Raw genomic sequence first — 21837 nt, forward strand, 5'->3', positions numbered from 1 at the left:
CTTTGTTATAAAGTTTTTAATTTGTGTATATATTTTTTTTTTAATTCAAATGTGACATTAGCCTTACATTTAAAATAACCAAGGTCAGCAAAATATTCAAACCAACGCCTTACTGTCAGGAAAGAAAATGTTACGTTAATGCAGTTTAACTGATTCTTTCACCTCCTCCTACACATTGACTGGAGCTGCAATGGTTTATCAGGTATTGCTGTTTTAATGTATTCAGACCTTCTTTTTACAGTCACTGATTCAGACCTGAACTGGGGTGGCAACAGATGCTTTGTGAAACACTGTTGAGAATTTTTGTTTTGTTTTACTAAAGATCATCAAATAATATTTTCAATCCTTGTATTATCCAGACAACTTTGTATTTACCACTTAGTCATGTTTTTTTTTTTTGCAGAATACACACCCACCTCAGTGAATCCTTGGCTGGTGGATACATAGACACCTTTGTGAGTACACTCACTTGAGTAAACTTTTCAAATTTGTATTATTTTGGTTTTGTGCGTAATATGGTAAAAGCATGGATAGTTACGAAGGAACAAGTGAGAGACAAACCAGCAAATAATTGCCAAAACATGTATAACAATAACAAGTAACTCTTACTTTTGAATTGTTGATTAACTCTGAATGGCAAACAGCCAATAGTTAACAATTATTCCTTATTAAGTTCATGTTCCTAAATATTACACTACATACATTGTTCGCTCAAGGAAAATGATGCGTCCTGCTCAACTGTTTTAAAGAATGCATTGTTACCTATTTTATCTATGATTGTTACTTAATGATTTACCTATTGTACCTACAAATTAATTATGTTTGTGTTTCCTCAAAAAAGTAGAGCATAGAGCAACACTGCGTCATGTTTCTGGGTAGCTCACCTGGTTGAGCAAGTTCCTCATGTACAAAGGCTCAGTCCTTGCCGCAGCGGCTGTGGGTTCAATTCCAATCTGTGGCCCTTTGCTGCATGTCATTCCTCCTTTCTGATGGGTTATTTGTTAATGTATTTTATGTTGTAGAACAAAACGTGAAAATTTTTTTAGGACTCATTCCTGCAGCACTCTATTGGCTGATAGATGCTAGTTAGATAACTGATATAGTATATTGAGGCTTGCTGTACTTCCATCCCCCATGCAAAATTCCTCCTTGCTCTTACCGACTTCATTAGGACCTATTCCAGGTTTTCCACAATGAGATAATGATTGCTGCTCATATTTGTAGATTAGATTAATTCAGCACTACTCCTCCACCTCAAAAACCATGTTCTTTGGGAGAAGCAGTCACAGGGGAGACACTATAAGCATCCATGTGCATACCTGTTGACTAAATGATCTGGCCCTGGCTTTTATGATCTCACATAACGTCGCAATTGAAATTGAGAAAATATTCCTTGTTTAATGGGCTTGAAACAAGCTCAGCATTGGAGCTGGGTAATGCATGAATGTTTTATTACAAGTCTGGGCTACTTGTCATGGATATGCTCTTTGAGGTGACAGCAGGGAGCACTTAAGTATGATTGTTTAGTTTGAGATATATATATGGAGAGAGAGAGAGAGAAAGAGAAAGAAGGGGAGAGGGGAGATAGGCATAGAGCGCCCCATTGGCATTACTTCCCTTTAATCCTCTTTGCGCTACACCTGGCTGGCATACTAATGATGAAGAAATGACCTAGATTTTTCTCATAGCACATTTATACAACACAAAACATAATGAATGAATGAGTTGGTAGAATTTTATTTTGTGCGACTGCTGTTTTTTTTTCTGTCAGTCTGTTTTTCTGCCATCTAAGAAAGAGGCCACGCATGGATATTCACTCTTGATGAAAGACATAAAGTAGTCACTTTGATCTCAGTTGTTTGAGTTTCTTTAGTAGCTTCATGATAAATACAATCTGTGCTTTGAGAAAAAAAGGCCTGACTATTGTCAAAAAAAAGTTGGTAGAGCAGGTGCCCATATATAGAGGTTTACTCCTTGACGCAGCGGGCCCGGGTTCGACTCCAACCTGTGGCCCTTTGCTGCGTGTCATTCCCCCTTTCATGTCTTTATCTGTCCTCTCAAAAATAAAGGCCAAAAATGCCCCAAAAAAATCTTCTTGTCTTCTTCTTATCTTTTGATAATGCACACTTCCTTTTGACTGTATCCTCAGAATAAACACGTTATAAGAAAACTGAGGAAGACCCAATTTTACAGCTAATATAACACTGGCAGCTGAGCTACTGTTGCTGTGTTGTTTACTGTTGACACATCACCTGTTCAGATGGGAATGTAGCTCACTGTGTAATTCGCCACGGCAAACGCACAACAACACCACTGACGATATTTTTGAGGACTGACAAAATTCCAGTAGCTGCAGATCTGTAGGGCAAAGATTAAGGTGTGTGAAGTGCGTGTGGTCATTTGTTACTCAAACTTTTTGTAGACAGTCAGAGAAAACACTGCAGAATGCCGTTTAAAATGGCAGCAGCTGTCGCTGTGTGATATTAAACGCTCCGTCTGAACTGCACATCTCTGGAGAGATCTAATTTTCAGATCTGTCTAACTGTATTTGGAGATAACAGCTGCAGAAGAGTGCATGCGTCTTTGGTATGTGTGTGTGGGATGCTGGGCGGGTGAATGTAGAAATGATTAAATGTAAATTTCTCAAACTTTTAACTTATGAAACTATAACTTTTAAAACATATTTACCATTTACTTTGTATTTGCATGCATTTGTTGGTGAGGAACATACAGTATGGACTAACTGTACCAGGAATACTGTCATTTAACCAAAAAGAAAACACATTCCCCATTTCTTCTAGAAGTATAATCTCCTCTCCCCGGATCCGTGCCCCTCTCAATTTACCTTGCTTCATCTCCACTCCTCTTTTCACCCCACTCTTCCTCATACCTTCACTTTACCTCTCCCAATCTTCTGTTTCCCTCCTGGAAGAATGTTATTTCCCCCAGACGGAAATTCAATAGGGCACAGCGGGGCAGAAACAAATGCCACTCCACACCTGTTTGGGGAGGAGGAAGCTCAGGCACAGAGGGCAGGCAGAACTGATCCGGCGGGATGCAGGAAGCAAAACCCCTTAATCCCTGTGACATTTTAGCTCAGACCTCTTGTCAAAGCCTGCGAGCTGCTGTGCTGCCCGTGGAAAAAAAAAAAAAAAAAAAAGGGGTTGGAGGAGGTGGAGGAGAGATGCTTAGCAGAGACTAAAGGAGAGGAAGGCTGATGGATGGAGGGACAGACAGCCGGGGAGATATAGACAAAGACAGACAAGCATTGCATTAGTAAAAGGAGATCAGTTTTTAAAAGCTGCAAGTCTTGGATCAGATAACGTCCTTATTAAAGCAGTGGCAGCCTCGTTTTTGAGGCCAGTTCCTCCTCTCTTGCTTGTCTGCATCGCATCTTCTCTGTTAAAAAAATGCAAACACCATCACTCTCTGAGATGATGCTCTCTGCGTACCGAGTCCCTAGTGATGCTGCCTCCCCCTCGGCTGTGCTCAGTCGTATCATAACTTCAGCGCCACACTTTGGCACCTGTCACAGCCAACTGGGCATTCACTCCTCCCTGTGGGCTTGGTTTCTGGAATACACCAGGAGACAGCAGCTCCCCTACCTTTATCAGTCCGCACCTTGAGCACCCTCTCTGTCCATATCATTCCACTGTACACCGCCTCCTCCTCCTCCTCCTGGATTCATCCAAGCATGGACATCCCCGGAGGGTGGTACCTAGTACGTGCCAAGTGTTTCTGCCGGCAGGAAAGAGAGAGAGAAGGCAGAGAGGGAAAACCGCATGAGTTAAAAAAAAAAGAAGAAGGCTTTTCCACCTTTAATTTGACAGGACAGCTAGGTGAGAAAGGGGAGAAGACATGCAGAAAATTGTCACAGGTCAGATTCGAACCCTTGACCTCTGCATCGAGGCATAAAACTCTCAGTAGATGTGCGCCTGCTCTACCCACTGAGCCAACCCGGCCACAGCGTGAGTTAAATTTGAAACTAAAAGACAAGTGTACCTGAATGTGAAAGTGTTTCAGATAATATCACACTTTTCTCTTAGCCAATTTCTCTCTACCGGTGCAACTCACCAATATATGGAGCCATAAGCAGGGTGTCAAACTTTCCGTCTAGCTTTAATGTAAGTTTGTAAGTGTGCAGGTCCCTTGCTGTGCATTGGATGCTCGCCTGCCCTCGGATGAAACAAAATAACAGTGGAGCAGACAGACAGAATGTCAGGTCCAATCGACGGAGTAGAAAATAGACTTGTTTTTGTCTTCAGTCTAACAAAAACAAGTCAGATGATGAAAGATAAAGAGGTATAGAATCAGAGGCTCCAAAGGCCCATGATAATGTCATGCAACCAATAGAGAGAAGGACAAAAAATAAAAAAAAACATGAAACTATTTGATTACACACTTTGGATGACTTTCAAACCCAGCGTGTGTGATGAAATGCCTTCAGTTTGCCCTGCAACAGCCCAAGCAAGGTGTAAGCCGTGAAGTTTTTGTTTTCAGCGTAAATGATGTCTGGCTGAGGTCATTCACTAAGTACTCATTTCAATACGGCCCAGATGAATACCTAAGCATTTCATTTACGCTCAGTGTTTGCTCTGAAGATTACATTATTAATCCACGGAGACAGAGGATTATTGTTTGTGGTCCGACTGATTCAGAAGGCACAGCTGGGACAAACTAAATTGAGGTCATATTCTTAGAGAACAGGTTTCGTGCCCTTTTATCCTTAATCTAGATTCATAATGGCATCAATAGCTTATCATAGCTACAGCTGAATGATTGGACTTGTATTACACTGGGGATAAACCACATGTTTAATGCATGCCAACATATAGTGAATGATACATTTCATTCACACATTATGTTTTTTTATATTAAAGCCCCTACACACAGATATTTTGACTTAATCTACCTGATGAGACATCTTCTTACTCAGAATTGTGTGCGTACTAGTCCCGCTTTGCCAGACCCTCCTCTAAAGCGCGCTGAAGGAGGGTCTGGCTACTCCACATAGCATTCGGGGATGGGAGGAAAACGTGCTCTGGTTTAACGGCATTTCTTTAAACCAATCAGAATCGTCATGGGCGCCGCGCACGGAGCTGCTGCAAAATAGTCGTGCGAGAGAAAACTCAGATTGGACAGATAGTCTAGCTAGCTGTCCCAATTTACCCTGCAGAGATCTGAGGAGCAGTCAACCATAGTCCTCTTAATCCACCGAGACATTTTTTTACCTTCATTATTCTCAGTGTCCCAATTCTCCATACCATATGGTATGTAATGTATAATATTCTCTATAGTTTGTTATTTTTTTTCATTTGTAAACAAGAAATCAGCATACTTAAAACATTATATCCTAACAGAAAATGATGCAATACTTACACTGTCAGGCATTAATTAAACTGTGACTTCAGAATCACAATTAAACCTAACAAAGAGACAAGAAAAGCTTTTGGAAAATGTAATTGTGTCACCACCATCCATAATTAGATTTTTCCAGCTATGAGTAACTTCATCAATTCTTTTGTGCATTACGTTGTGGGAAAGTTGTATGAGCACACTCAAACCTTTTTTTTTTCACTATGCATACTTTTTTACATTTTTATTATACTTTATTTTCTCACTTGTCCAGTGTGAGCACATTACTTGCGTGAAACCCTGCTTATTATTATGTAGTATGGATTTGTGAAACAACTATTATCTTATTAGTGTATTAAGCTCTGCCCAAAATCAACCTGAGCAGAGGTAAATATCTGAATTCAGTTCTATATCTCTAACGCCATCGTTAGAGATATTAGTTACAAATGTATAAGTTAAAAAAAAATGTTTTCTGCAAAATGTTTTCTGTGAAAACGGCTTACTGGATCAGTCTGTTGCTAAAATATGAATGAATATGACTAGTTTTGTGGATGGTAAGATGGAATATAAAGGCATATAAACTTGTTATTTCTCTACTTGTATTGTGTCTAATAAGATTGAACCACAACTTACTTTGCTTCAACGATAAGGTTAGTGACGACCCGGTTGCTTTTAATGTAGTCATTGCTCTTTTATCTTTGACCAGAGGGCGGCAGTCAAGCGCATATCCTGAGTGTGTCTGCAGGGTGCCACCACACACGCGCGCGCGCACACACACACACACACACACACACACACACACACACACACACACACACACACACACACACACACACACACACACATGCAATTCCTTTTGTAACGAGCTGTGTAACGAACTGCAAAGCCAATTTAAGGGATTTTATTTCAGCTGAATTAAAATGATATCTATAACACTGGAGTTGAATATTTTTTTTTTTTACTTAGGACGTAGGACAGTGGAATTAGAGCAAGAGGCAAGAGGCATCTAATAATTTGATCTCAAACAAATAAAAATATCAAATAAGCTATATCACCATCCAGTTCATGGATTTAACTGTTTGATGGAAAGAACTACTATGAAGAATGATAATTCCTGAAAGACAATTAACTGTTTAGAGCCCAACACTGACAGAAAATGAGTATTTCTCTGCACAGATGGTATTTAGATCAATCAATAATTACAGTAATTTAATTTTTTTGAGGTTTTTTTTTCTCCATTACCCGCAAATCGACTAATCATTGTTTATCAAATTAGCATGGGGGCATTGAATTCTGGGGAAACGGGGGAAAGCTTAACAAGGCTCGGGCTTCGCGTCCAGCTATTGGATGATGGATCATACCAGTACAAAGCAACGGTGAGGGCAAACGTTGTCGTCCCGCCTCCTCTGAACCCTTTGCAGGGTTGTAATTGGATGCCAGACTCGTCATACCCCCATCTGCCCAGGTTAGGTTGCTCTGCACCGTTAAGATGCTCAATTGATGGGCGTACTGAGCTGTGCAGCGAAAGGAGATACCCTTACGTGTTTCATTGTAGCAAAACAAAACCATGTTCTATCCTGGTTACATCACTTCTTGTTGCTGGTTTCTCCGCGACACCCTTCCTGCAGCTCAGTTTTTTCTCCCTGCGCGCGGCGACAAGCGGGCTGGACGATGCTGTTGCGGCGTTTTAAAGGGAAAAAAGCTCATGACAGAATAACAACACAAGGCAGTGCATCGCCGCCGTTTATTATAAATCCGGATGAGGTTATTTGATTTCGATCTCTCTCTCTCTCGCACGCACGGTGGACTCGGACAACGCAGGTACTTTGGGAGAATTGGATGAAACGCACCTGCCGTGCGATAGCGGACCAGCCGGAGCACATGGACATCCGTTCCCTAGCTGGACCGTAAATCGGACATTCACATCTGAATATTTCTAACAATGCTCTCTCTTGTTTCGGCGCCATGGAGGATTCGCAGTTTTGAATCTACATCGGTTTAATATTTACTCGCCGCGGGGCTTCAAACCAGCCCGAGTATGGGGCTGATGACAGCTGATCGCCCCTCCTCTCCCGTCACTTCAATAAAAACGCGCTACATCTGAGTCCGCTGCCCTCGATCGGAAGCCAGAGTCTCAGTTTCACCTGCGTTTAACAATAGATAGAGCGCACAGGGCTGTTGACAGTATTTGGTTGATTTCCCACCTTAACCTTTCCCTGATCAAGTTACCTTCACAATGGGCAGTCAGTTGGAGGTTGTCATATTTCACTGAAGGCCTTTTGAATTTAATTTGTAGCCTATAGGCTACTCATTTGGAAAGATTCAAAAGCATCCGTCTGTTCTGCAGGAAAAACTGTCTTTCTGTAAGGAAAGTGCTGCAGCTCTGTGGAAATGCTCTGTCCGATCACCTCTCCACATGGGAGCTCAATTTCTCTTCTTGCTCTTTGGTACTTTGCGCTAACCCCATGGCGGGGGATGACCCTCGAGTAGCCGATAAAATAATCAGCGTCGTGGTGTCAAGCAAAGGCTTGAGCTACAGGGGATTTGTGTAGATTATCGCCGGACTGCTATTTTGTTCCCTCGGACACACTCTTAACTCAACTTAGCGGCTTTTGATCTGCAGCCTTTTCCCTGCTACCCTATCCGCCTGGAAACTCCAGCAGGGAAGCCTGCTTACAAGCCACGCTATTCATAGGGAAAAGGGGGAGACGGGGTTTTATTCATTAGCAAAAGTGTTTGGACCCAGATCTGAGGTTTCGACGAGTTTGGCGCTGCTGTCACCCCGTGGATCTGGGGGAATGAGACGCGCTTTAAGGCTGTAGTTCCACTACCACTCCCTGTTTACTCGCAGGCTGCCTGGGATGCCGTCGCTGTGACCGGGAGAGGTAGACCGTCAGTAGAGCCGCGGACAGCCAGAATACCGAACGCCAGCAGCGCCAGGGTGACCACTTTCCGGACCCGTTTTGACTATCTACCGGGCGGCTACCGGAGGATGTTCGAGCCAGGATGCTGCGCTTCCCCGTGAAGAAGATCCGGAAGCAGTTCAAGCTCCTGCTGCTGCTGGTACTGCTCACCTCCGCCGTGTGGTTCACCTACTTGCACATCAACCAGGGCAAGACCATCAAACTCCACTTCAACTACGGAAAAGGTAGGCTTTCATGCGATAAACCTGTCTATTTATCTCATGTATTACACTTTCAGACTTTGTAAAATTTAAGTGAGAACTAAAAGCCCCTTAAACATTTTAAAGGCTATTTAACAACCCCTTTATGACTACTGATACCTCAGAAGGTAATACCATAAACTATTGTAACATCACTATAAAGTCACCGGTACAGCTGCCTCCTGCAGGACTATTATAGGGATATTAAGATGACATGACAATGCCACCATAATCTCACCACGCCTAAGGCACATATAATACATGTCAGATACCAAAACTCCTGAAGTCAGTATAAACATAAAGTCCCTTTTTTATATTGTTATTTGTCTCATGGATTTATGAAAAATCCCTGAAACAACAGCCCTGCTGGCTTTCACATACTGATTGTTCTCCCTTGGGTTGTGATGTGTAGGACTAGAGAAGAAGTAAACCCAGAGATGCAGGGCGTTTCATAAATTAGAAATAGTTTCCTTCTGCAGCTTAGGTAAAGAGCACCGCCGTGACGGACCAGGTCCAAAGCCAGACCCCCGCCTTCAACATTAATAGTCAAAGGGCTGTTCATAAAGGTGGCTCCAGAGGTCACAGGCATGCCAGTCAGACTTGGAAAAATACCAGGGGTTTGGCACTACAGCGGTGGCAGATCTCCACCTGCTGCTGTGATGCTTCTTATTACCAATGCTTGATAGCTTGCAGCCACTGTGCACAGCATGAACGGCTGGTTGTAACAGTGGATGATGCAGAGTATTGTACAGAAATAACAACTATTAATGAAAGAAATATTGATAAAAGGTGCTGGGTGATGTAACGTACCATCACCTACTACAGATTCAACATAGGATGGTGGTGTACTCTATCTCCTGCAGCTGTCTGTGTAAAGTGATACCCAATGATTCTAATGTCCTTGAAGAGTGTACACCTCATACACACACACACACACACACACACACACACACACACACACACACATACATACACACACACACACACACACACACACACACACACACACACACACGCACACGCAAGGCACTGACACACAGGGATCATTTCATTGTCTCTGATCTCAGCCGTGGGTTTTTTCCAGCGACAGACTGGATTTAGTCTTTAGATTTAGTTGGGGGGGTGTTTAAAACTGGAGGGAACTATTGTGTTGCATTGCTCCATATAAAGGTGCTCTCACACATACAGACACTAAAGTTGATGTAATGAATACAGTCCTCCTATACCAGCAGATATATCAGATATCATTGCATTTTTCATTCTTTAGCCTTTGTGATTTTGCTGTTGCTGCACTGTTGCTGCTGATTTTGTGTTAACTTGCCCAAGAGCATGGCAATTTTCATTCTCTGAAATCACAAAGCCTGTTGCACGTTGATAGTTTCAATATTACTGTGTTTTTCATTTGAGGGATACCACTAATAGTCTGCCTTTGTGACTCGTCTGCTGCGACTGTCTTGCAAGGATGGACCCTGTTATGCTGTATTTTGCTGGTCTGTGTGTCTAATTGACTGTCTTCCATTTAGCACGCATCTGAGCAGGTCAACTCACTTAACCTCTTATGAATAACATGTCCGCTCTCGCACCAAGGGTTTCTAAGTGAGATGTAGCCATTACTGAAAATGGGGCTCCATGAAGTGTGTAAATATTCATATCAGGCTGGCAGTATTCTATTCACACAAAAAAACTTCATTTCTTCTTAGCACTGAGGTGGGGCAGGTAGAAATAATGTAATTTTATTTTTGGCGTGTGTCCTGCCTTATTTGAATATTAAATGACAATTTGTCAAATTTCCACTCCGCTTGTCCTCATTTTTGAGGAAATTAGATTTATCTCAGGCAAATCCTCTCCTTGAGAAAGCCCATATATCAGACTGATTGCTGCTAGTATTTCCTCCACTAGATAATGTCTTATTGGCATATGACCAGCAGACCTAAGAGATTTAATGTATAAACATCTTGGCATAAAGTGCTCCATTGAGGCAGCGTCTTATCTAATTGTGAATAATAACTTTAAAGCGTGTCGGTTTACAACTGATGATTTTATACACATTCTGTCAAGTGTTTCAAACTTCAGCCTACTCACTTGAGTGTGCTCATGTGTTGGTTGACTGGGTCAACATAATGAGGGGGCAGAGGCCTGAGACTTTGAGAAGAGGCCTTCTTAATGGTACCCTGCGGAGTCTTCATGGCAAACAAACCCGATTTTGTAATAAATTCAACATTTCTCATTGAAACACATTGCGTGTATCCTTAAGACCTAAGCAAACGCGTTGAATACATTTTCTACTTCGTAAAACATTCGCAATGGCTTTTGTGAATGCTTTGAATTGTGCTTTGTTTACACACGTTGGTTGCCTTTTGTCTATCTCCTCCTATATTGATACCTTTTTGGTGCATTAAATCCACCAGCTGCAACCCACTCTTTGCAATTGGCAGTAATATGCATGAACCTGCTTGTGTATGTCCTGATAGAGGAACAACAAAAGACTATATATATGGGAATCCAGTCATGGAATGGAATGGAAAGGAAAAGTCTCTGTGGACTGGCTGACGACGTCTGGGTGTGGCAGTGAAAGGAAAGCACTCTCGGCAGGTGTTGATTGCATTGACAAAGCTTCAAATTGGAATGCTTTTGTTTTCACCTGGCTAGTGACATTTACATCCTATGTTTAATGGGTTTTGCTGGGTCTAAATGAGCTATGACATTACTTACCCAACTAGGCAACAGATGTATTACCTACCTCTACATAATGGCAACTGTACAATTAACACCAGTGAGTCTACATACTTGTTTGAATAGGTTGACGGGCACGTCATTACTCGGAAGTCATATGTGGTCATTAAGCTCCCACTGTGGTTGGTAGGCAAAGAAATCAATTACGCAGAAGTGTCATCAGGTCATTTTGATTCCAAATTGTCATCATTCAGACACCAAGCCAGCCGTGAACGTATTGAAATGGACCATCATTTTCTGTTGCTAAATTATTCAGTACAGGATGGAGCTGTGTGAAAGACTGATGATTGAATGGTGATAGGCAGTGCACTCACCTTTTTGCGATTTGATTTTTTTTTTTTTTCTAGCAAGTAGAGAGAGAGAAGGAATATCAGGGAGATAATGGTACACACACGAACAGTAGTTAGAGAAGTGAGGAACTTTAGTTTCTAAAAACTTTAGAAGTTGAAGTTACTTTCTACCCTATGAAAGATGCCCGACGAGAAAACTGTAGGTTAGGGAACGCACAAACAACAGAACAATCTTGATTTGCTTTGTGTATGAATGTATCATTTACATATGCTGCTCTTGTTAGTCAAAAAAATATAATAACAGCACAATGAGCAATACCAATGGGACTTTTGTGTATGTGTGGGTGTTTCTTGAGGCCTTCATTTATCTTTTCTTAAAAGCAAAGGTAGCTGTTGTAACTCCATAGACGGGGGAAGCCAAAAAGGTATAATTAAATAGTTTTCAGATTGCACACTGGCCAGACTAGCTTTATTTAATCAGAATTTCAATGAGGAAGTGTGTTGGCAGGCAGTGCTGCGGTGCATATTAGATGAGTGCCACATTTATGCGGCCACCCAGTTGTACAACAACCCCCCTGTTTTCCAGCATCAACAGGTCCGCTGAGGAGGAGGAGGAGGAGGAGGAGGAGGAGGAGGAGGAGGAGGAGGAGGAGGAGGAGGAGGAGGAGGAGGAGGAGGAGGAGGAGGAGGAGGAGGAGGAGGTGGCTGGCTGCTACATACAGGCCTCTATTGATTAACTATGATTACACATGTGGACGTACACACACCGTGTGCATACACTCAACCACCGCCACATAAACACACAAATATGTTGCCTATATTTTTGTAAAATGGCACATAATACACACATACACTTCATATCATCACCGCTCAGAAGGGATAAGGAGGAAGTTGGAAGGGGAAGTCTCAGGGGCCTCGACAGATTGGCTGCCTGGTTGCCCAGGGAGACAACATATGGGAGAGGAACGTGGTGGGATGTCTCTGGGCTTATTTTATCAAGGCCGATAAATTCACAGGTTTTGAGGAAGCTTGAATGCTTTTAATATTCACGGGAGACTCAAAATAAAGCGCGCACACAACTTGTTGTATGCAGTGTCGTGTCAATATCTCTTGAGAGAAAGCTAAAACTGACTCAAAGAAACACATTCACATTCAAACACTTGGATAAAGTTGCAGTTCAGTATCATGTTGGATTTGGCTTGTGGTTTGTATCTTAGCAGCAACACTCTCAGGCTGGCTCGCTGTCATGGTAACCATGCCCTCCGATGTCACTTTCCCTAATTTTAGCTCTTGTGGTTGTCAGGCCGGTCAGCTTTACCTCGGCCAGAACCACTTTGCCATCTTCGTGTGTGTGTAAGGGATTAAACACGTAATGTACACAGCAGCTTTTATGTGATCATTTATTCATGCAACAATGAATATTGTCAATTACCTTTTCAGATCTGTGAATAATGCAGCTGCTCAGTGCCTACTTTCCCCTTTGATGAAACAGAACAGTTGTTAATGGAAGAAGGAAGAACAGAAACAAAAAGACATAAACAACCTAATGCTTAGTAAAAAAGCAATTTCCGAGGCAGTCATGTTGTATATCTTAGGTGCGTGACAGTTGAATTTAGCAGCTTTTATAGGGAAACCGTGCCCAGCGTGGGTGCAATCTGCAAGTCTGCATCAACAAAGTGGTTTGGGCATGTTAAACCGGTGACACGTGTGAACCCAGCTGGGTGGTGCGGCTTTTAAAAATTGCTTCCATTTGGGAATGCTGTGCCTTTATATCACGGTGGAAGAGCTGTGTTAATCAAATGAAAATGGGAAAAAAAAGCTTTTCATCAGGAGACATTCTGAAAGGGGTGAATTTTGAAATTGGAGCTGTACTAATGGGGTGATTTATATTCTTTAGAGCCATACTGTTTGGCTGGCTTAACAGAAATATTTCTGATACTGTGCAAGCAAATAATTTGATTTTCAGATGGAAGTTATTGCTGCAGAAACCGGGATGTTTTCAGTGCTGTGATTATGAAATTGAAAACTGGAATCTTGCAGTATAATCTGTGCATATAGCTTCACTATCCATGAGAAATGATTAGATATAACAATACCTATATAGGAAAACAGCATTATATACGAAAGTCATTTCATTTGAAGCGACTGTATCTTTCACTTCTTATTTCATTTAAATGAAATTATCATTTAAAGGGTTGTGCCGTAAAAGCATACGCATGTGGCAGTCAGTCCACTGTTAGCTTGTGTCTGGGGAGCTGGGATGGGGACTCTCAGAAGCTCAACCATGAATCTGCCCCACAGCTTACCTGACCAACCCAGTAAATCTCTGTCTTTGGGTAATTCCACAGTCAAGATGAATGAAGTCGCCATAACAACTCACCCTGCATCCTCAACGTGCCTAGATGCTGTAGGACCTCTGTGGTGGACGTGGACACAACAGACGGACTAAGAGGGGGAAATCTTATGTACAATGCATTGGCTTATATTTCATTGTGCTTGTTGTCATATTTGTGCACATGCTTATTCTCATGTACACGGGCATTTCTAAAATTATATTCAGGCAGTCTCTCGCTCATTAACACTCTTATCCTCCCTTTCGTGATTTCTGTTTTCTTGCTAATGCTAAAGCAAATGCACCGTGCTACTGGACAGAACTTAGAGCTGCGCTAAAAGAATTCACACTTAGTATGTGTTACATTCCCATATACCCCCCGAACCCCCTATATGTGGATATAGGGAGATGAAGGAAGGCTAGGTTTGAAGGTGAGCAACAGCGTTGGAAAAACACAAGTCCAGAGTGTGTTAACCTCGGGGTTAATGAAATTTGTGTTGGCCTGCCTAAGAAGCCACCATCAAGGTACCAGCTCTGCGCCATGCATATGAGAGTTCTGGCCCATTGCCACGACTTTGCCGCAGGAGATTTGTGTGTGTGTGTGTGTGTGTGTGTGTGTGTGTGTGTGTGTGTGTGTGTGTGTGTGTGTGTGTGTGTGTGTGTGTGTGTGTGTGTGTGTGTGTGTGTGTGTGTGTGTGTGTGTGTGTGTGTGTGTGTGTGTGTGTGTGTGTGTGTGAGAGATAGTGAGTGGAACAGAGAGATTTAGTGTAAAAGAGAGGGAAATATGAATGTGTAATGTAGTTTGTGTTTACTGAGTGTGTTATTGCATCTGTCTGTGTCCGCACACCTCCCCGATCTCGCTGCCGTATGCACTTTAGGCCCAGTGTTTAGCCGAGCAGAAGAGGAAGCAGCTGAATGATGGCACTGTCTGCCCGCTGGCGCACTTGCTGCGAGTGGTGGACGAGCATTTGGGGAGGAGGAACAGGGCAGAAGAAGGACACCCTTCTCACGCAACAGGTGGGACATGCAGCAGGATGCACCATGAGGGGATGCGTCTGTGACTTCTGATAAACCCACCCCTTCACCGTGTACAATCGGCGTAATCTGTTACAAGTACCTGGAACTGTGGTTCCTACATGGGCGTGTACACATCAGATGCAGTTCATTGTGGAAAGCTATTCAGGTGTATCCTATCCACCTTATACAGCAAGGGTGTCTAATAATGCAGCAATCACACTGTTAAACAATGCCATCGAGATTTAATTAAGACCAATTTTCCAGTAGAGAGATAAAAACCCACACAATATGAACACTTTACTAGCACACTGCTGGGAGACACAGAGGAGGGGAGTGTGAATCAGAAAGCCAGTGAGTTACTGGTGAGTGTTAAGAAATGAGAAACCATCAGCGAGCGAAAGAGAAAAGCGGGAGTGCCATAGAGACAGATGTCAGGTGGGAGTATCGACTGTAGACGATCATGATCCTTGCCATGATGGGATTTGTCAGTTTCCCTGCGCTCGAGCTGGGTTCCGCTCTTTACTCCCCACCTCTGCAGAAGGATTTTCTTTCATAGCTGGGCTGTATCAGCTCTGGTGTTGCCTTACTGTAAGTGATCCAGACCTTGCAGGGTTTCAATCAATCGTCAAAGAGTGTGTGTCTGTGTGCTCCGTGCTGCTCAGAATGAGCTTTCTGTAGCGGTGGTTAACGGAAAAGGTCACCTCTCCCCGAGGCTGTGCTGGCTCGCAGCAAAGACAGAGAAAGGATCAGAGACGAGGGACAGACACACCTCAGAGACAGAGGAGACCGGGGTGTTGGTTGCATTGAAAGCAGCTGTGTGGATTCTTTTTTTTTGCAGCTCTGTTGAAAAGTCATAACAATGGATACACTTGATATAAGAGAGTAAATTGACCGTAGCGTGCCGGCCCCAGTGTGCAGCTCTCTTCTTAGTTTTCACTCGTATTCCCTTTCACCCTTGTTTGAAATCACTATCATGCACATTCTGACTTTTCAATGCTCACTTATGAATATTTACACATTCATGGAACCTGATCTGGAGGCGGGATAGGAATTCATCTCCATTTAGAAAAGCTTGCCGGGTAAAGTTGAGCAGTGAGTGGGAATGTTTTCTTCACTTTGACATGTCTGGCTGCTATTTAGATAAAACTATATCTTATGCTTTATATCTGGCTATATATACAATTGGATACAAAAAACCAAGTATGTGATAGAGGTGGTAATAAGGCCCCCCACTGCTCCACAGCAGGTCTGTGAAACTCTAGTAGCATTTTTGCATTCTGCTTATTTGAGCTAAGCGGTGTATATTCTTGACTTATGTTCTTTTATCTTGTATTATTACAGCTTTTTTTTTTTTATATCACATCTTACATTCTATCTCCTCTCGTTCCATCTCACCTCTCATCCAAGTTATCTTTCACATCTGACTGTCTCCATCTTTATCTCATTTTTCGGCTTGAAGCGTAGGAGTATCAGAGGAGGCGAGAGAAGAGAGCACGAGAAGGAGAGAGGACAAGGGCTGCACTTTGTCATTCTTTTGTTTTGCGTCTGAAAGGCCTGCTCGCCGGCTTGATTACCATGTGAGCTACTTTGTGAAGGAGTGCAGCATAGCTCTCTGAGCGCTGTCAAACACTGTTCCCTTTTTTCTATTATGGCCAGTCATGAGGAAAGATATTCAAGAGAAGAGGAGCGTTTCCAGTTTACTCTGGAGCTGTGTTTGTGTTTGTACAACTGTGCATACTTGCTTTGAGAGCTGCCCCGTCTGTGTGAACAGAATTTTAACATCTCTTCATTAATTGAACTTTTTGTATTCAGCGTATCATACTCAAGTTCTTGTTTATCCCTCCATATTCTAGTCTCAATCAATACAGTTAATAGAAAATCATTTGTTTTGATCAGTGAAAGTGGTTGTTGAGTTTTCTGGTGCAAGATCATTTTTCAACGCTTATTTTTTTCTGCTTCTTTTACCGACAACTTTTTTTATTTGTAAGAGCTTAGTTTGTTATTTATGGTCAATACTGCGGCGAAAAGTTGTAGGCAATATAAACCACGGTTATAAACCAAGCTGCCAAAGAAATTTCAGTCACCGTTTTCAAGTAAACAAAACGAGATGGTTGTGATGGATGCGATGGTTAAATGGTTTATGGCAAATGTTTTTGCATATTCGAGTCTTTCCATTTTTCTTTGGCATTCCATAGATTTTAAATGTTTTTCTGGTTTTACTCAATTGTGCATTGTATGAAAATGAATATGTGAATTTAAGAAGTAACTCGCTTGAAATAGGAATCCATAACCGTGAACATTATCTGCTGCTTTTTTTATTTTGGTAAAGGTTACGTTGTTGTGAAGGTAATGGAGGGCATTACTTACAGCTGCATCACTATTGGCACTTACCCACTGCTAGTACCAGCTCGGCTCGACTTGACTCTACTCTTCCGCGGTGCCCCGTCCTCCTTTTACCGTTGCGGATTTGTAACTGAAACTGCAGTGACATAACACGACACACACACACACACACACACACACACACACACACACACACACACACACACACACACACACACACACACACACACACACACACAGAACGTCGAAGGTGTGTTGTTTTTGATTCTCGGCATGTGTCTGTTGCCACAGCCAGAAGACACATTTTGTTTCAAAAGAAGCTGGAGGCAGCAAAAACAACACCGCTGGCTAAACTATTTAAAAATGCCCCACCCCCCTGTCGCTAGCAATGATGTGATTAGTGACGATTCTCTCCGACCAATCACTAGTCTGCAGGTTTTCACGTCACCTTTTGGTATCGCCTCAGCTCGCTTGGAACCTCGGCGGAGGTGATACTAAAAAAAAGTCCCAGGGACTTTTTTTCGTAATGGGAAACCAAAAAAAGGCGAGTAAAGGTGAGTCGAGCAGGTACCATGCAATGGAAAAACTTGTGTTTACTTGTGAAAAGCATGTTGTTTAATGGATTATACATCTTAACAAATGTCACATCATTGCAAGCTGGTTTTCATTAGTGAGTAACAACCAATGGATTCTAAAAATGCAGGAAAAAAAAAAGACATTTCAATGTCTAAGGGCATTTTCACACCTGTAGTTTGTTTGCTCTGGTCCGAAATGTTTGTAAAAGTTGGAGCGTTTCCCCCTTGGTTCGGTTTCCTTTCACACGGAGAAAAATCTAAGCGAACCAAAATGCGTCACTACAAACCATGCAAGAATATTCACTCCGCTTATTGGTCAGATGTGTCTGGGGCGGGAGCAAGAAAGTAAATACAGGAAGAAGGTCCCATGTTCTGGACTAATGCATATTTCTCACATATCCATGTATTTATTAAAATAATTTTCCAGACATTATTTCGCGAGCGACGTTACTAGGTCTACTCTGCTCGCCGGGACTTTGCTCTGCCGGCGATTGTCTCCATCTTTAGCGGCAGCTGGTTTGACCACGGAGATGCCAGTAGCGGCGAGCTCGAGCGGTCGATTTCTGTGACAGAAACATTGCAAGCTGCTACAGTTTGCATGCTCTGCCGCATCGCAGATTGCAAAGCACGCCTGACTACAGGAGCCGTTCAGCTCAAGCTTGCGGCCGACACCTGGTAGTTGGGTGTCGGATCGAGGTCGGATCACATTCTCACCGCAAACGAAACGTACCGAAGCTTCGACGAGGAGGCGGTCTCGGTCCGGTTGTTTTGGTCCACACCCGAGTGCGATCGCTGTCACACACCTACTCAAACGGACCGCATCAAGGGGGTCGCTGCGGGGTTCGATTCAACCCAACTAAACAAGGCAGGTGTGAAAACGCCCTGAAACTACAACATGCTTTTGGGAGGTTTCCCCTCACGTCACTGTTGACTGTCGTGGCAGTTAAAAGTTTCAAACATATAGGGATTTTGCGACGCTTTTGGGTACCACAACACAACCAGGGAGTGAATTTATAACTGCCACCACACACAGATTTTCTCCGGCATGGCAGGACATCCTGGAAAGGCCACTTCTCTCATATTTAGGTTATCTTTTCCATCAAATCACCAATGACAAAATCACGTATCACTTTTTCTATCTCAGCCCTGGCTTTGTCTCATGTATAGTATATATCAGACAGTATTATATGACTCCGTGATCTGTTCTCATTCCTGTTCTGACACTCTACATGGCAGAAACTCCTCTCTGTTGTGGCAGAACGGTTGGTTTTCAGATTGTCTGGCTGGCTAATTGGCTGGTTTTGTCGACTTGCTGTATTATTCAGTCTGAAGCTCTTGGTGTGCCACAACAGCGGCAACATGTACCACAGCAATAAAAAAGCAGCAAACAGTGACCATAGTATAAACTAAAATAGAAGACCAGTGAAGAAAAAGTTGCATGGAGATGAGAATTATTCTGAGTAGGCCTATAGTAGTTTTATCCGAGCACAGCAGGGCAACACAACGTATATGCACTACCTGTAGCTGCTGTTGATGTCTTGAGTTTTTCGATTCACATCTCATTGCACAACTCTACATGGCTTCATCTACACGATGGCACAGAGAGGACATTCTTAAAAGCTCATCTGACAGAGAGGGCATTGTACGTCTAATGTCACCACACTTTCTTCCACCTCCTCCTCCACCCTCTTATCTTCATTTCCCTCCTGCTTGGTTGCACTTCTTTGTTTTAGTCTTGCTTCTCAGCCTCCTCTTCCCGCCATGAATGTTTTTTTTTTTACATACATTTTTACATTGACAAATGAGCTGTGGGACAAATTTTTTCATGTGGCTGCATTTGACATGGAGATTCAGAAAAGCGAGATGATTCAGCTCTATTATCTCTCTGTCAAACATGCTGCTGCTGCCGCCTGCCCTGCCGCTGGAAATTAGGTGTTTTTACATCGCTGGGGAGAAAAGGAGGACTGGCAATGTGCCGCTGGGCATAATTGTTCTAGCACTTTTATCTGACCATCTGATTGTGTTTCAGAGTACAGAGAATAGAGAAAAAAACAGCCAAGGACTTGTGAATATTGAGTATTGATCAATACTTTGAATGTGCTGCATTTAAAGAGGGTTTGTGACTATTACGCCACTGTTCATCATAACCCCAACCGGCACCGTCATACACCGCCTACCAAGAGTCTGGGTCTGCCGAGGTTTCTTCCTAAAAGGGACTGTCGCAATAGACACTGCTAATGTTTGCTCTTGGGGGAATTATTGGAATTGTTGGGGCTTTGTAAATTATAGAGTGTGGTCTAGACCTACTCTCTGTAAAGTGTCTCGAGATAACTCTTGTTATGATTTGATACTATAAATAAAATTTAATTGAATTTAGCAAATGGATAACTGAACGGTTTAAATATATGTATACACATATATACTTAGGAAGAAACCAAGATAGAGATATGGATCCCTACCGTATTCCAAGTTTATGTGTGTGTATTTTTGTTTGTGGGAGGAATTGGCACGCTGCTCATACTGACCCGAAGTTCAAGTTTTATTGCGTATTGCATGAAACATAATGCAGTCGGCTCTGTGCAGTGAAAGGCTTGTTCCTTGCCTCTTCTCTCTTCCAAAATGGGAATACACATTCCAAAAAATTAAGTGCTGCATGCAACAAATGTTTGTACATTAAAACACAATTATGAATAAATAAAAACACATTATAGAGCATTAAAAGCACAATAAAAATAACAGCATAAAGACATTAAAATACTGACAATACAAATGAACAAAGGTTGTGATAGTGTAGATGACATAACAGGAAATAGATGAATACAATGTTTACATAATAAATATATATATATATATATATATATATATATATATATATATATATATATATATAGATAGATACTGTACATAAGGAGACCATGCTGCATGTAAAAGGCCACAGTTTTGTGTGTCCTGTTACAGTAAAAGGTCCTGGAGCTAGACATCAAACCTCCTCTTCTGTTCTAATGTCAACTGCCTTGCACATATAGGGAGTTAAATATTGAAATGGAAATGTTAAATCCAGCACACTGTGATTGTATACTTGTATTTTTCAGTGTTCATGGGTTTTCCCTTTTTATCATATCTTTGTGTACTTGCCAGCAAAGCATGGCTAACAACTTTTGTCTCCTTCAGACCACACACCGTGGACTGCAGCGTTCCACATTGGCTGTCGCTCTTCTTTCAAATAAACCACTTTTTCATTTACATTTGCGATAACCGCTGTCCTCTGCTGCTATCTCAAAACCTTTCTGTTGTTTTCAATTAGATCGAATCAAGCCTAATCACTGAGACGACAAAGCGTGCCCGTTTAACTCACTTATTTTTCATGATTTAAAGTGCTAAAGGAATTAGCAATTACATCAACTGTTAATTCTGCTTGCCAAGTTAATGTTCATTGTTCTAGCAGCTTGTCACAAATGCGCAAATGCCCTCATCAGGAGTTTTGTCTTTGTTAAAAGTCAACACTTTAAAAAGTGTCTTTTTAAAACTGATTTCCTAGCATACTTTGGAGATTCTAGTGTTTCAAATGTTGCAGTTTTGCCGCTCCATAGACCTGTGTGTGTGTGTGTGTGTGTGTGTGTGTGTGTGTGTGTGTGTGTGTGTGTGTGTGTGTGTGTGTGTGTGTGTGTGTGTGTGTGTGTGTGTGTGTGTGTGTGTGTGTGTGTGTGTGTGTGTGTGTGTGTGTGTGTGTGTGTGTGTGTGTGTGTGTGTGTGTGTGTGTGTGTGTGTGCGTGCGCGCGCACCAGAGGGTAAATGCTTATTATATTGCCAATTCCTACTAATCTGTTTTCAGCCCACACAGTTGTAGGATGAAATGCACACTCTTACACACACACACACACACACACACACACACACACACACACACACACACACACACACACACACACACACACACACACACACACACAGAGGGTGTGGACTCATAGAGGAGTAATTTGTTTTTCTTTGAGTGCCCTTAATGCCTGCTGGTGCTCTGAATAGAAAAAT

The 21837-nt window shown here is 42.3% G+C and overlaps 1 protein-coding gene across 3 annotated transcripts in view; it reads left to right on the forward strand.

The window, feature by feature from the left end:
* The window catches only part of b4galnt4a (beta-1,4-N-acetyl-galactosaminyl transferase 4a), a 147973-nt gene that overhangs the window by 840 nt on the left and 125296 nt on the right, over positions 1-21837 (forward strand). Inside the window, exons 1-3 of one of the 3 annotated variants that reach the window (XM_028584464.1) lie at positions 16-202; positions 404-455; positions 8207-8503. In XM_028584464.1, coding sequence (XP_028440265.1) covers positions 8362-8503 — 142 coding nt within the window. In that variant the 5' untranslated portion in view covers positions 16-202; positions 404-455; positions 8207-8361. Of the gene's footprint in view, positions 1-15; positions 203-403; positions 456-6747; positions 8504-21837 lie in introns of those variants that run through there. The other 2 variants (XM_028584462.1, XM_028584465.1) reach the window with 2 other exon arrangements.

This window comes from Perca flavescens, chromosome 8 (genome assembly GCF_004354835.1).
Source record: "Perca flavescens isolate YP-PL-M2 chromosome 8, PFLA_1.0, whole genome shotgun sequence".
In the NCBI taxonomy this organism is placed as follows: Eukaryota; Metazoa; Chordata; class Actinopteri; order Perciformes; family Percidae; genus Perca; species Perca flavescens.